General features: G+C 42.1%; 1 protein-coding gene across 3 annotated transcripts in view; it reads left to right on the forward strand.

The window, feature by feature from the left end:
* Positions 1-14482, forward strand: part of LOC149847908 (vacuolar protein sorting-associated protein, putative (DUF1162)) — a 197473-nt gene that overhangs the window by 36880 nt on the left and 146111 nt on the right. For all 3 annotated transcript variants that reach the window (XM_090008160.1, XM_090008196.1, XM_090008244.1), the window contains one exon: positions 951-1862. In XM_090008160.1, the coding sequence (XP_089864286.1) occupies positions 951-1862 (912 nt within the window). The remainder of the gene's footprint in view (positions 1-950; positions 1863-14482) is intronic.

A 14482-nucleotide genomic window follows, 5' to 3' on the forward strand; every position in this document is an offset into this window, starting at 1 on the left:
GACCCGTTGACACCCCTAGGTGGAGTTAATAAGAGAGAGAAAAGAGGGGTTTGGGTATGAATCTAGATCCATATTTGATCTAGACCCAAACTATCTTTCTCTTTCTATATATATATATATATATAACCCTCCCGCACCCCCACACCCAAGTGTTTTTAACGTGCCGCATCGTCTCACCCGCCCCCGCCCCTATGCAACATAGCCAAGGAGAGTGTATAACAGGAATGCTTCTTTTCTATGTTAATCGGGTGTATGGGCTTGTTAGTCTAGAGAAGGGAAATAGTTTTATCATGCTACTTACAAAAAAAGTGACTAGTTCTATCATGCCGCTTACTGTTGGTGGACTTTTTTGTCTCCAGATTTGTTTAGGTGTATTGTCATCTATCTTCAATTAATGAAATCATTGCTCCAAACTTGCCATCCTTTTTTAACCCTTAGGGGGCTGTCTGTTTCATTCCCATGGAACTGACGGGTCTTTCATGGGAAAGGGCACAGAAATTTTAAAAGTCCTGCCAGCTCAGCTTTCCCATAAAAGTTCTTTCATATGGGCCGAGGTATGAACAAATTTACACATGAAAAGAGGAAGGTGGTGGGAAAAGCTGGGGCCCATTTGTGCCAGCATGGCACTTTTCCTCCATGATGCTTGGCTGTTTGTCTCACCCATGGTGAGAAAGGGATGCCAGCTCAGCATTTTCCTGTGAAAGTTACATAAAACAAAAGAGCCCTTAGTGGTTTATGCACTAGAATCCTGATATAATTATTTTAATCTAGTACTTTTTGATATCTTACCAAGTTGCCTCAGGTGAGAGCTCTAGCCTGCAAAGAATACCCACTGGGAAAGTTGAACACTTCTTAGCTCTAAGTAAATGCCTCCGGTTACATGCTGGAATTCTGTTGCTACATGCAGCTTTGCAGGATCTTCTACTCAATTGATCATTTTCCGATTTCAGGTACTTGGTAGCAGCCTTAGTGCAGTACCACATTTTTCTTCTCCAGGCCTTCTATCTAATAGAGATGATCCTTCTCATGGAATTTTGCCGCTCAGGAACCTGTTGACCAAGCCAAGCAAAAGTGCTGCAGGGGAATCTGATTTTTTTTTTGATTCCTTTACTATTAATGGTACAAAATTCGTGATTGACATAAACCTTGACTTTCAGACACTGGATATCACTCTAAACAACTGTAAGAACTTTATCAGGCATAATGCTGCACTCAATGCCTCAGTTTCTGCACCAGTCACAAAACCAAGGGAGCAGATGCTATTTTTTCCAGATACATGTGCCAAATTCTGTGTTAAAAAATCTAGCTTAAGCTTGTTCTGGGATGAACAGGGTGCATTCAGCTTGCTTTTTGATCTAGCTGGAACTCAATCTCTCATTTTCAGATTCCAAAGTCAAATTGCAAAATCAAGTGAAATGATCAAAATGAAAGACGACTATTCTAATGATGTTTTATGTGAACTAAGTCTCTCTAGCGGCAGATTTTGTTTGCAATCAGGCGGAAATGGTTATGCTTCATTTTCTGGAGTGGCGACTGAAGGAAACATTGCTTCTGCATCGAGCTTGAGTTGTAAAAATTTACGTGCAGGCCAGAGTCCTCATTTTACAGCTTCAGCTAACAATCGCTCGATGGATGAATCTTATGCATCTGACTTGAATCTGGATTCCTCTCTGATACTTAGTGGGTTGCCATCTTCAACTACTTGGTTTTATATATATATTAAACTTAGTGAGATTTTCATGGTAGAGAATTCTACAAAGATTATAGATCTGATTCCAACAGGCAGTTCATCGAACTTCAATAAGCTCGAAGCCTTATTTGCTGTTAGTAAAGAAAATCATACAGTTAGTTCTGAAGTCCAGGTCTCCATTCAAACTCTTTTTATATATGTTCTGATTTGGTGTGTATTTATGAAAAGCTTGAGGTGTCTGGTTGGTCTCACTTGGTCAGAGCGGATAGTGTGTGTACAGTTCTGACATTTTCTGCTTCTTGCTAGCTGCTTCTGTTTTTCCCCGTTCTGCATTTTTTATATTGTATTTATTTCAAATTGTGATTGCTATAGTATATATGTATGATGGTTCTCATTATTTACTAGTATAAACAAGGTAATAATGTACCTGTCAGTCTGTTGACTCAATTTGTCAAAGCTGATAGTATATGTATAACTCTGACAGTTTCTTCTTCTTGCTAGCTACTGTGTTCTTCCCTATTTTTGCATTTTTCTATTTACTTATTTCGAATTTTGATTGCTATTAATGATGGTTGCTCTCATTTTTTAGTACTGCAAATAAGGTAGTAATACGTCTGCCAGGCAATTGATGAAGACTCCTTTCATTAATGATCTGTTTTCTTCATTCAAGATTTTGATGATTGGCTGTTTTGTCAATTCCAGCAATAATTGAAATGATTCTTTCATTTGCAGAGGCTAGACCTACATTTCTTCCAACTCTGATGTGCATCTTACTTTAGCTCTAGCCTGCTGTGCTTCCCTTATTGCCTCTATTTAGCATGATATGGATCCTGGAATTATGTATGACATATCCATATGATTTTAGGAGGAACATCGGAGCATGGGTGCACATGTGTGTATATGTCCTTATATTAGTTGCCAAGTATCACAAATATTTCAATATGTTTTGTTACTGAATCCCTTTTCCTTCAAAATCCAAAAAAGACAAGTGCCACAAGAAATAAGGATCACGAATTGCAATGTGGGGAACATATTATATTTTGCACTCATTTTAAAAAAAATTCAAAATTCTCAGAGTTGTTTTTTATTTTTTCCTTGCTTGTGTGTTGGTATATTCTTGTTAACAATTGTGAGAGTGATACTCTTGGTGAGTAGTGTGTTTCTTGGGGAGAAGTATGGGTGGACATCTGGCTGGCCAAATCTGACCAGTCCTGACCTAGTGTGCCCCAACAGATTGGGACCTATCTCCTACTTGTCAAGTACCTGAACCTTATGGGGCTTAGGTAGGAATTTGTGCTTGTTACCAGCCTTATTAACCCAAGCTGGGTGGTCTGATCGGCTGATTTTCCTAATTAGGTTCAGGAAAAAGGAATGGAGGCAAGAGGGGTGTTTTTGTGTGTGTGTGAGAGAGAGAGGCTAGGGTTTTTTGTTTGGTGACTTTTGTTCATCTTCCCTTTCCCCTTTTCTCCCACATAAAGCCTATGTGGCTATATTGACCATTCTGTGCGACCGCCTTGTCAACTAATCTTGGTTGGGTTTGGCTTGAAACTAACCAGTCTTGGGGCTAAAGTATGTGCACAAGCCATTCAACCCTTTTGGGATACATTTTATAGTGATTCCCAACTGAAACCAAGGAAAAAATGAGAGATTTTATAAGTGCAACGGAGAATCAGATAGAAGAGAAAAGTGGAAGAGGGAAAAGAGAGAGAGAGTATTGGCGCATGATAGTTATTTATTCTCATTTCATTCTTCATCTGCCATATTACAAGTATAATCATTTTGAATAAAAATACCCTCATAAAAACTAACCAATGACAAAAAAGTATAGTGAGACAAAAGAATATAAAGAGGAAAATCACTAGAATGCCTTTTATGTCACCTCTAACACTTCCCCTCAAGTTGGGGAAAAGATATCGATCATTCTCAACTTGCCCATAATTTTTTGAAGTCTGGATCTATTCACAACTTCAGTGAAGATGTCTGCAAGCTGGAGGGATGATATCACATGAGTTACTCGAAATAATTTAGCTTCTCTTTAATGAAGTGACAACCCTATGGTCTATACCCACACGGTTTGTCCTCTCATGATAAATTAATCACATGCAATCTGAATTGCTACCTGTTATCATTGAGCAATGTAATGGGTGATTTTGTCTATATCCCAACTTTGTAAGTATAAACAATAATCATAGGCCTTCACAGATTCCATTTGCCATTGCTCGATATTTAGCCTACGTAGTAGATCTACAGACAACTGTCTGGTTTTTACTTTTCCATGATACAAAGTTTCCTCTTACTAGAACACAATAGCTTGAGGTGGATCTTCGATCTTCTAAAGAGCCTGTCCAATCAACATCTGTAAATGATGGTCTGTACATAATATCCCATTCTCTAGATCTTGCTTCAAGTACCTCAATGCCCGAGTCATTGCCATCATATGAGCAACTTATTGACTAATCACACTGACTGCATAAGATATATTAGGTCTGGTGATAGTTAAGTAAATTAGCTTACCCACTAGCCTCTAGTACCTTCCTACATCTTCTGACTTTTCACCCTTACAGTATCTCAACTTATGATTTTGCTTAATTGGGCTATTGATGTTCTTACACCCCATAATAAGTGTTTCCTTCAACGAGTCTAGCACGTACTTCCTCTGTGATAGAAGAGTTCCTTTCTTTGATTTAAGAACTTCTATAGTGAAGATGACCTAGATCTATTATATCAAAGACTTCATAAAGATACTTCTTTAACATTGTAATCTTATTAGCATTTGATACACATTCACCTTTAGGACAAGGTGAAATTGAAGCTGGGGAGAATGATATGCACCACAAAGAGGCTAGGTGAGTGGGATGGTGAGCATTAGCCTTGGCTTTTGGAGGACTTCTCCTCCTCGAAAGAAAACTTCATCTTTATGCCTGTCCCTCTCGCTCATCACCCCCACCGCACACACTGTAACGCCCCAAAATTTCAAGCTTGTAAACCTTTCAGAAAAAACAGACAAGAGACTAAAAAGAAATCTCTTTATCTCAGAGATGGTTTATGAAATCAGCGGAAGACTATTCTTTTGTTAATTTCAGAAAGGCAAGTTGACAACTTTGGGCGCGTTAGCTAAAAGAACCAAAGCGCACAATCCATGCTACTTGCAAACACTTGGAAAAGCCACTTTCATTTAAGAAGTTCTCCAAATAGTACAAAATTCGGATATCCCAAGAAAATCCGTTACAAAACCCCAAACGTCCAGGCCGTGAGCTAAGAGCAGGAAGAAGAAAGTCTTGGAGCCATCTTGCCGTCACGCCATCGCCCATGGTGTACCTACTCATCACCTGTATCCATAAAATGCGTTAGCTTCACAAAAAACTAGTAGATGCACAAGAGAGACTACATGAAACTGAATTATGTATAGGTTACACACTTTAAAGCAGATATGCAGTTAAATAGGTAAGCAATGTAAGCGGATGAATAGTGCAAACACGTAAGTAGTACAAGCGAGTAAGTAGTGCAAGCGGATAAGTAGTGCAAGTGAATCAGTAGTGCAAGGGAGTCAGTAGTGCAAACGAGTCTCACGACCCAACAACCAGTGTGAACAAACTTTATGTTTCGATATTACTGGCCTGCGGGTACGCGCAGGCAAAACGTAGAAACAACTGAGACTAGTTTGGACGTCTGTTATTCTATGTATTTTGAATAACCCGAATAGCTAGTTGAGTCCGCTTCTAAAGGGACAGATTTAGCCGAGAAAGGATTCCCCAAAGGCTGAAAAACAGTGTCACGGATGCATGTAACTTCTGCAGAAGTGTTGAGCTAACTATTGTAGCCCCTTTCCCCTAACTCCAATGACTGAGAAGGCCGATCATTGCCCGTAGGATGATTGTTAACAACCTGTCCATTGGAGTTTTGTACCGCTCTGTCCTCTCCCTTGACAGACAACAAAAAGCGAATGGGTGCGTTAGGGGTTGTTTAACTAACGACCCATTCTATGCTGTGGTCTTTAAGCCACTCGAGCATCTTGCCTGTGAAGGCGAATGTGAGGTCATTTTATGTGATTACAACATTGTGCATTTAGCACTGTTCGAGGTCGCACGACCGTCTCATCCGATCATCGCAGTACTAGATGTGTCGTGCACGACTACAAGTACTCTAGGATGAAGGGGGTATAGCTCCTCAATAGAAGCCTCAACAGGAGTGTTTCACAAAGATGTAATGTTTATCAACTTTACTTTTGACATTCTTTATCTTTTGAAACAGCAGTACCGTGTGCCAACATTATGCATGCAATTTTCTACAATCTCATCCGTTATCGGGGTATCTACATGCCTCGCATGACTCGATACCGGCCTCGATAGACGGGATACAGGTTTCTCAACAGAACCTCTGCTAAGTAGTTCGCTCGAACCCAAACTCGTCTGCAGGACTGCATACTCGAAGAGTCAGGATCCTTGCAAGGTATCCCTCTCCTTAGACGAGGATGTAATGCTGACTCCCAACTCAACTCTCGTCGCAAGAGAGAGAGTGGTAAATGACCCTTGCATCCTCCACGAGGATGCCTTTAAGGCATACATAAAGAGCAAGAACCTGCACGTCATCTGCAATAGCAAGGCAATACCAACACATACAAAAGCAAGAGCTTAGGCGCAAAACGCGACGGCAAGGTAAAGACAGTAAGCAGAAGTGCAACGCAAAACCTCGGCACAATGCACAACGACAAGTAAAAACTGTAAGCAGGAGTGCAACGCAAAACCTCGACGCGATGCGCGACGGCAAGTAAAGACTGATAAAAGGTAAAGGGAAAGGATCACGAAACCGTGTCCTTGAGTTAAGTGCATACTCGTATAAATATATATATATTTGTATATATATATATTTATTTATTTAATAATCGTTTTTAGTTTAATTGAACTTAATTCAATTCTCCAAGTCTTCTGTGTAAACTTTCCCTACCTCAGAGAGTTGCAATCTTGCTGGCGTCTGCGGGTGTACACGATTGACGGCTCGGGTCGCGAAGCGCGAGCGGGATCCGTCGTAGCTACAAATATGCGATATTAACATGCAACCAAGACAAAAGCAAAAATAAGGAGAAGACTTAACTTCTCCAATACATAGGGCTGGGGCAGGGCCGAACGACTCTTGCCGCCAAAGAACAGGTGCAGCGGCCATCGGCCCCCGCTGGTTATTTTAAAAAAGACAGAGGCCTTCGAGCCCTGTTGGAAATCTTAAAAGAAAAAAGAAAAGCAGGGGGCCATCGGCCTTTGCTGGAAAAGTACAAAGGGCAGGGGCGGATGGCACCTGTTGGAAAAGTACAAAGGGCAGGGGGCCGATGGCCTCTGCTAGAACAACAAAAAGGGCAGGGGCCGATGGCCCCTATTGGAACAGTAAAAGGGGCAAGGGCCTTCGGCCTCTGCTGGAATAGCAATAAAAAAAGGGCAGGGGCCGATGGCCCCTACCAGGAAAATGAGCAACGAGAGAGAGACATAGGGGCCAATAGCCCCCCTGCGACTTTTGGGAGAGGAGGCAGGGGCCAAAGGCTTCTTGTCGATTTGCTTAACAGGAAACGAGACAGGGACCAAAGGTCCCTGTCGGTTCCTTAGAGGAACATGAGGCAGGGAAGGGTCTCGACCTATGTCACAGGGATTCGGCTAGCAGGGTGCCGCACCCGCGTCGATGCGACTCGACGCGGGTGCGGTCAACCCGATCCTGGGTGCGTTGACCGCACCCAGGATCATTTAGGTCCTTTTTTTTGGATTTTTTTTTTAAAAAAATTTTGCCCTATGAAATAGGTTGCGGAATTTAAAAAGAAAAATCTGCTGACAGTTGCTGCTGCTCCTACCTTTTCAATCCTGATCCTTCTTTTTCGTAAAGGATTTTCTCTCTCCATAATAAATGATAATGATGGTGGTAGCCTTGCTGATCTTCTTTTTCGTAAAGGCTTTTCTCTCTCCATAATAAATGATAATGATGGTGGTAGCCTTGCTGGCTATTAGTATTCATTGTTCTCCTGATGAGATGGGTGCGCTATGCAGTTGTATATAAAATGAAATTTGAAAAAACCCGCGTCGGGTTAGTAATCACTGTTCTCTTGACGAGATGGGTGCGCTATGCAGCTGTATATAAAATGAAATTTGAAAAAACCCGTGTCGGGTTAGTATTCACTGTTCTCCTGACGAGATGGGTGCGCTATGCAGTTGTATATAAAATGAAATTTGAAAAACCCCGGGGGAACCCCGGACCCCCTTATATATATATTTATTTATTTTTTTTACATTTTTGCCCCTGCCTCACCCCCGCACCCAGTTTTTTTGGAAGTGCCGAATCCCCGCACCCGCACCCATGTGACATAGGTCTCGACCCTCCCTGGTAGAGTCAAAAGGGCAGGCAGGGGCCCCAAAACCCCCTACCAGAACCCTCCTCGCAGTCGGCAACAGGTGGGGCTAAAACCCCTGTCGCACGACCCTCCTCCGTCGTAAACAATCGACGGGAAAGTGCTTTTGCCCCCGTCTGTCGATGACAGGGAGAAGAAGAGAAAAGAGGGAGAAGAGGCGGCGAAAGGGAAGAGAAAAGGGGGAGAAAGGCGTACCTGGTGGTCGCCGGAGGGAAGCTCGCTGGAAGGAAGGGGGGTCGCCGATGTCGGTGGCGGCGGGCTGTCGGGGGTCGTCGACGTCAGTGACAGTGGACAAGCGAGAGGGTAAGGGAGAGAGACGAGAGAGCAGAGGGGAAAGGCGGTGAGGGGGGTTTCGTAACCCTCCTCCTGCTTGCCTCGTTGTCTTTAATGACAGCGAGAGGAGGTGGTTCGGGTCGGGTCCGGATCCGGCCCGAATCAAAACAATTTTTTTTTGTGTTGTTACATCCTACCCTCCTTAAAATAATTTCGTCTGCGAAATTTCTATTGCATATATTGGTCAAAATACAAGTCAGGGTATTTTTCCCTGATATCAGACTCTGGCTCTTTATTCCATGGTGTTGCCAATGTATTTTTATAAGAGAAATCGTCTTCGATCTAAGCACTTGGTCTCGACGATCAACGATTGCCACTGGCCTTTCCTCGAACGTCAAGTCTTTTTTGGATATCCACATCATCATAATGAATGATGTGTGATGGGTCGTGAACGTATCTTCTCAACATAGATACGTGGAAGACGTCGTGGATCTGAGCGTACTAAGGAGGCAACGCAACACGGTAAGCCGCCTCACCGATCCGATCCAGGATCTCAAAAGGTCCGACGAATCGGGGACTCCGCTTTCCTTTCTTCCCGAAACGAAAAACGCTCTTGGTAAGAGATACCTTAACAAAAACCATATCTCCTGTTGAGAACACGAGCTCTCTACGTTGACGATCGGCGTAACACTTCTGCCGACTCTGCGCGGTACGCAGACGTTCCCTGATCATCTGCACTAGCTAAGTATAGTGCTGTCGCACTATAGGTGAATCTAGCATCCGTTCACCAACCTCATCCCAGTAAACAGGTGATCGACAAGGCTTCCCGTACAAGGGTTCGTACGGGACCATACCGATACTTGCATGATAACTATTATTGTATGCGAGTTCTGCCAACCCGGTATGAGAGTCCCACTCTCCCTTCCAGTCTATCATGCACGCTCGCTGCATGTCCTCCAAAGTCTGAATCGTGCGTTCAGATTGTCCGTCGGTCTGAGGGTGGAAGGCGGTGCTGAATTTCAGTTTCGTGCCCAAGGCCAACTGCAACTGCCCCCAGAACTTGGAGGTGAATCTCGGGTCACGATCAAAGATGATTGACACAGGAATGCCGTGCAATCTCACAATCTCCCTGACATAGAGGTCTGTCAAGCTGTCCAGTGGATGACTGAGCCATATAGGGAGGAAATGCACCGATTTAGTGAGTCAATCCATGATCACCCAAATCGCATCGTGTTTCCTCTGCGTCCTCGGCAAACTGACGATGAAGTCCATCGGGATGTCCTCCCACTTCCATTGCGGAATCTCCACCTGCTGCAACACCGCACCTGGTCGCTGGTGCTCGATCTTAACCTGTTGACAAGTCAAGCACTTTGAAACGTACTCGGCTACGTCTCGCTTCATTCCACTCCACCAATACCTGCGCTGCAAATCTTTGAACATCTTCGTGCCGCCCGGGTGAATCGTGTACTTGGACTTGCGGGCTTCAGCGAGAATCTCATCTCTCAAAATAGGATCTTATGGCACCTAGAGACGATCCTTATGCCATACACCTCCTTCCTCACTCAGACGGAAGTGGGTATCGGGCCGCTGCGCTAGAGCCTTCAGCTTTTTGTACTGCGCATCGATCTTCTGACTGACAAAGATCTTTGACTATAGCTCAGGTTGAGCTACCATGCTGGAAAGACTGATCGAATCTTGAGTGATCGCAAATGGTTCCCACCATATCAGATCCTCGATCAGTTTCCACCCCGCGAATAACAAATTAACGGAAACGTTGGGAGACTTGCGGCTCAGAGCGTCGGCCACGGCGTTCACTTTTTCTGGGTGGTAGGACAAGGTAAAGTTGTAATCCTTGAGTTATTCCAGCCAACGCCGCTGCCTCATATTCAGCTCCTTCTACGAGAACAAGTATTTTAGGCTCTTATGATCTGTAAAAGCCTCGAACCGCTCCCCGTACAAATAGTGCCGCCATATCTTCAATGCAAAGACCACCACTGCTAACTCCAAATCATGAGTCGGATAATTCTTCTCATGTATTTTAAGTTGGCGCAATGCATAGACGATCACTCTATCATTCTGCATTAAGACGCAACCCAAGCCTGACCCGAAAGCGTCGGTGTAAATCACAAAACCTCCTTGACCCGAAGGTAGGGCCAAAATAGGAGCAGTCGTAGGACGTTCCTTCAACATCTGAAAACTGTTCTCGCACATGTTGTCCCACACGAATTTAGCTTCTTTCTTCAGGAGCTTCGTCAAGGGTAGAGAGATCTTAGAAAAGTCCTGGATAAATCTTCGGTAATACCTAACTAATTCAAGAAAACTTTGAATGTCACGAACATTCCTCGGTTGCTGCCAACTGAGTACTACCTTGACCTTCGCGGGATCCACGGACACACCTTCCTTGGAGATGACATGTCATAGAAACATGATCTTCTCAAGCCAAAACTCGCACTTAGAGTACTTAGCGAACAAACGCTCCTTTCGCAATGTTTCGAGAATAACTCTCAAGTGCTCACGATGTTGCTCCCAGCTATTGGAATACACCAGGATGTCGTTGATGAACACGATCACGAACGTGTCCAAGAAAGGTTTGAACACCCTGTTCATGAGATCCATAAACGCTGCAGGAGCGTTAGTGAGTCCGAAGGGCATGACCATAAATTCGTAATGCCCATATCTGGTCCGAAAGGCTGTCTTGGAGATATCATCTCTCTTAATTCTGAGTTGATGGTACTCAGATTTAAGGTCAATCTTTGAGAAGATCTTGGCCCTCTGCAACTGGTCGAACAGATCCTTGATGCGTGGCAATGAGTACTTATTCTTTATTGTCGCCTGGTTAAGCATCCGATAATCGATGCACAACCGCAATGATCCGTCATTCTTTTTCACGAACAAGACAGGAGCTCCTCAGGGCGAGACACTGGGGCGGATGAATCCCTGATCCATCAACTCCTGCAACTGCTTTATGAGCTCTTTGAGCTCAGTTGGTGCCATCCGATATGGAGCCTTAGAAATTGATGCAGTACCCAGCAACAACTCGATGCTGAACTGCACCTCGCGAGGTGGAGGAAGGCCTGACAATTCCTCTGGGAAGACGTCTGGAAAATCTCGAACAACCTCTAAGTCTCCCATCGGGACTCACGTCGGCTCGGATTGAAGTCACAGTTTGCGTTGAGTAGTGAGATAACTAATGCTCATATCATCCACTTATAGCTTCCTGTAGTTTATTTGGCATTAAATTCCTTGGCTTGTCACATCTATGAAAATTAGTCATTTGTCTTTGCTTCCTTGTGTTTGCTTAACTGAAGATCAATATGTCACATTCGTAGGAGTTATTTTATTTCGTATGCATGTTAAACTCCAGAACATGGTTATGTACTTGTGTTTAACTTCTAATGCATGTCATAAATGAAAGGCTTTGGAGTATTGAATTGATGTAATGTGCTTAATCAAGGGAATATATAGTTGACCCCTATACATGTGCCAAATTTAATGAATGTGTTATGCATGAATGTAACTACATGAAAATTTTGTGAGCTTGTGTATGATTTGAAATTCTAGATTGCATATGCATTAGTTGCCCAAGGGGTCACATGTTTAAAGAGATCCCTGAATGTGAGCTTGACATGCTGTTTTGCGAGCTTATGGTTGCATGTTGATTTGCAAATGTAAAAGAGATACACAATTCTTTGTTGCCACGGGTGGTAGACCGTGAATAGCTGCTCATGCTGATTTGCGAGCTTATGTTTGCATGTCGATTTGCCAGCCTATGTTATTCATTCTGCATGCTGATTTGCAAATGAAAATAAATGAATTAATAACAAGATAAAAGAAAATGAAGAACAATGTAATTTATGTTTCCTTGATGTCCCTTCTTTAGTGTGGGAATCTTGGAGGTTGCGGTTTGAGGGAAACTATGAGGATACAAAAACTCCGTGTGCGTTGTTGTTACTCCTCAACCCGATATTGAGGTTATTCTCCTGACCATGATTTTAGGGAGAGTCCGCCACTTTGCCTGGGGGTGGTGTGTTTTGACACAACTGTTGTTGTTTTGGTATACCAAGAAAGTGACGCCAGTGGATGCTGTTTTCTCTGGTGTCCCCGACATTGGATGCTGTTTTCCAATGTTCCGATGGATGGTGCTGTTTCCTGATATCGGTCGAGGGCTAAGTTTGGAACCCGGTAATCAAATACAATTTGTGTGCTAAGTTATCCCGAGAACCCTACTTGACCTCGGAGACTGTACCCGTTTGGTGTATCCGCGGGCAATGATAATTAAAAGGAGGAACTTAAAGTTGTGTGCATTTAATAGGACATACATATGGAAAAAGGGAAGTTTAAATGAAAGATAATAAAGGGTTCATGCATTGCACATAAATGATGCATATTCCTGCTATGCATTAGATCATGCATGTTTACTTATTCTCTTGGTTGTTATATGTTGATCAATGCATGATGTTGTTCTCTCTTGCATTTAAATGCTCTTATTGAATAAATTATGATCCATGTTACTTACTATGTGTTCCCTCATGCTTAATATTTATTTTTGCATGAATGGTTAATTATCTTATGAATTGGTTATAATTATATCTCTCTAAAATATTACCTGGATCTTATTTATGTTTTTTATTCTTATTTGATTCACTAGAGGGACCTGTACGCAGGATTCTTTGGATTCTGATACCCTACTTTATTGGTTTTTTGCATGGTCGGGTGATCAGTGAAGTAGACTCGCTTCTGAGAGGTTACGAGAGCCACATTTGTTTCAGACTGCTTTATTTACGGGCAGAGTGACTCTACTTTTGTTTTTTTAGTTCTTATTTCCTGCAGTTGTTATTTCACTTTTGACTTGAGTATGAGACTCTTATTGATTCATTAATAAAAGAGTTTAGTTGGTTGGTTATGGATGATAAATGTAAGTTTGTTTGTGGTGTGTGGTTATCCAACTGAAATTGAAAATGTAAGGACCCCGGGTCTCTGAGAAGTTTTCTGCAACTCTTAGAATTTTTTTTTTTCGCATTTTTCAAAGGTATGAGTTGGGGTCGTTACAGTCAGAATCCAAAAAATCTTGCGTACAGGTCCCTCTAATGAATCAAATAAGAACAAAGAACATAAATAAGATTCACGCAATATTTTAGAGGGACATAAATATAACACATTCATAATTCAACTAATCATTCATGCAATAAAAAACAATTATTAAGCATGAGGGAATAATGCAATAACAACAAAGATCACAGTTTAAGCATTAAAGACGTTTAACATGCATTTAGGAACAACATTATGCATTCTCCAATATATCACAGTTAAGGGAATAAGTAAATATGCATGATTTAATGCATACCAAGAATATGCATGATTCAGTGCAATGCATGAATAAATTATTATATTTTATCAGAGTTTTTTTATATGCATGTCCCTATTAAATGCACACAGTTTAAGTTCTTTTTTTTAATTACCATTGTCCGTGGATACTCAAAACAGGTAAGAATTTTCGAGGTTAAGTAGGGTTACAAGGGTAACGTAACCCACAAGTATTTTATTATTGAGTTTCAAACTTAGCCCTCGATCGATATCATGAAACATCACCATCCATCGGAACATTAGAAATCAGCATCTAATGTCGGGACACTAGGGATATCAACATCCACAAGTAGAATTTTTCTTGGTATACCAAACAACAACTATGTCTACACACTACCCCCAGGAAAAGTGACAGACTCTCCCTAAAACCGTGGTCAGGAGAATAACCTCGATATCGGGTTCAGGAGCAACAACAACACACACGAAGTTTAGTATCCTCATTGTTTTCCCAAAATCGCAATATCCAAGATTCTCACACTAAAGAAGGGACATCAAGGAAACACAGATTACACTGTTCTTCAATTTCTTTTATCTTGTTATTAATTCATCTTCTTTTAAATTTTGCAATTCAACATGCAGAATCAATAACATAAGCTTGCAAATCAACATGCGAAGCTCTTCACGAGACTACAACCTATGGCAACATAGAACAATACAATAAAAACAATAATATCACATTTGATTTTTGCAATGCATAAATCAATTAAACAAAGAGCAACACATGCCCAAGGCTCACACAACCTACGATGATTCATTTTGATCATCGATGCATT

This window comes from Nuphar pumila, chromosome 1 (genome assembly GCF_984573655.1).
Source record: "Nuphar pumila chromosome 1, dmNupPumi1.hap1.1, whole genome shotgun sequence".
NCBI classification, from domain to species: Eukaryota; Viridiplantae; Streptophyta; class Magnoliopsida; order Nymphaeales; family Nymphaeaceae; genus Nuphar; species Nuphar pumila.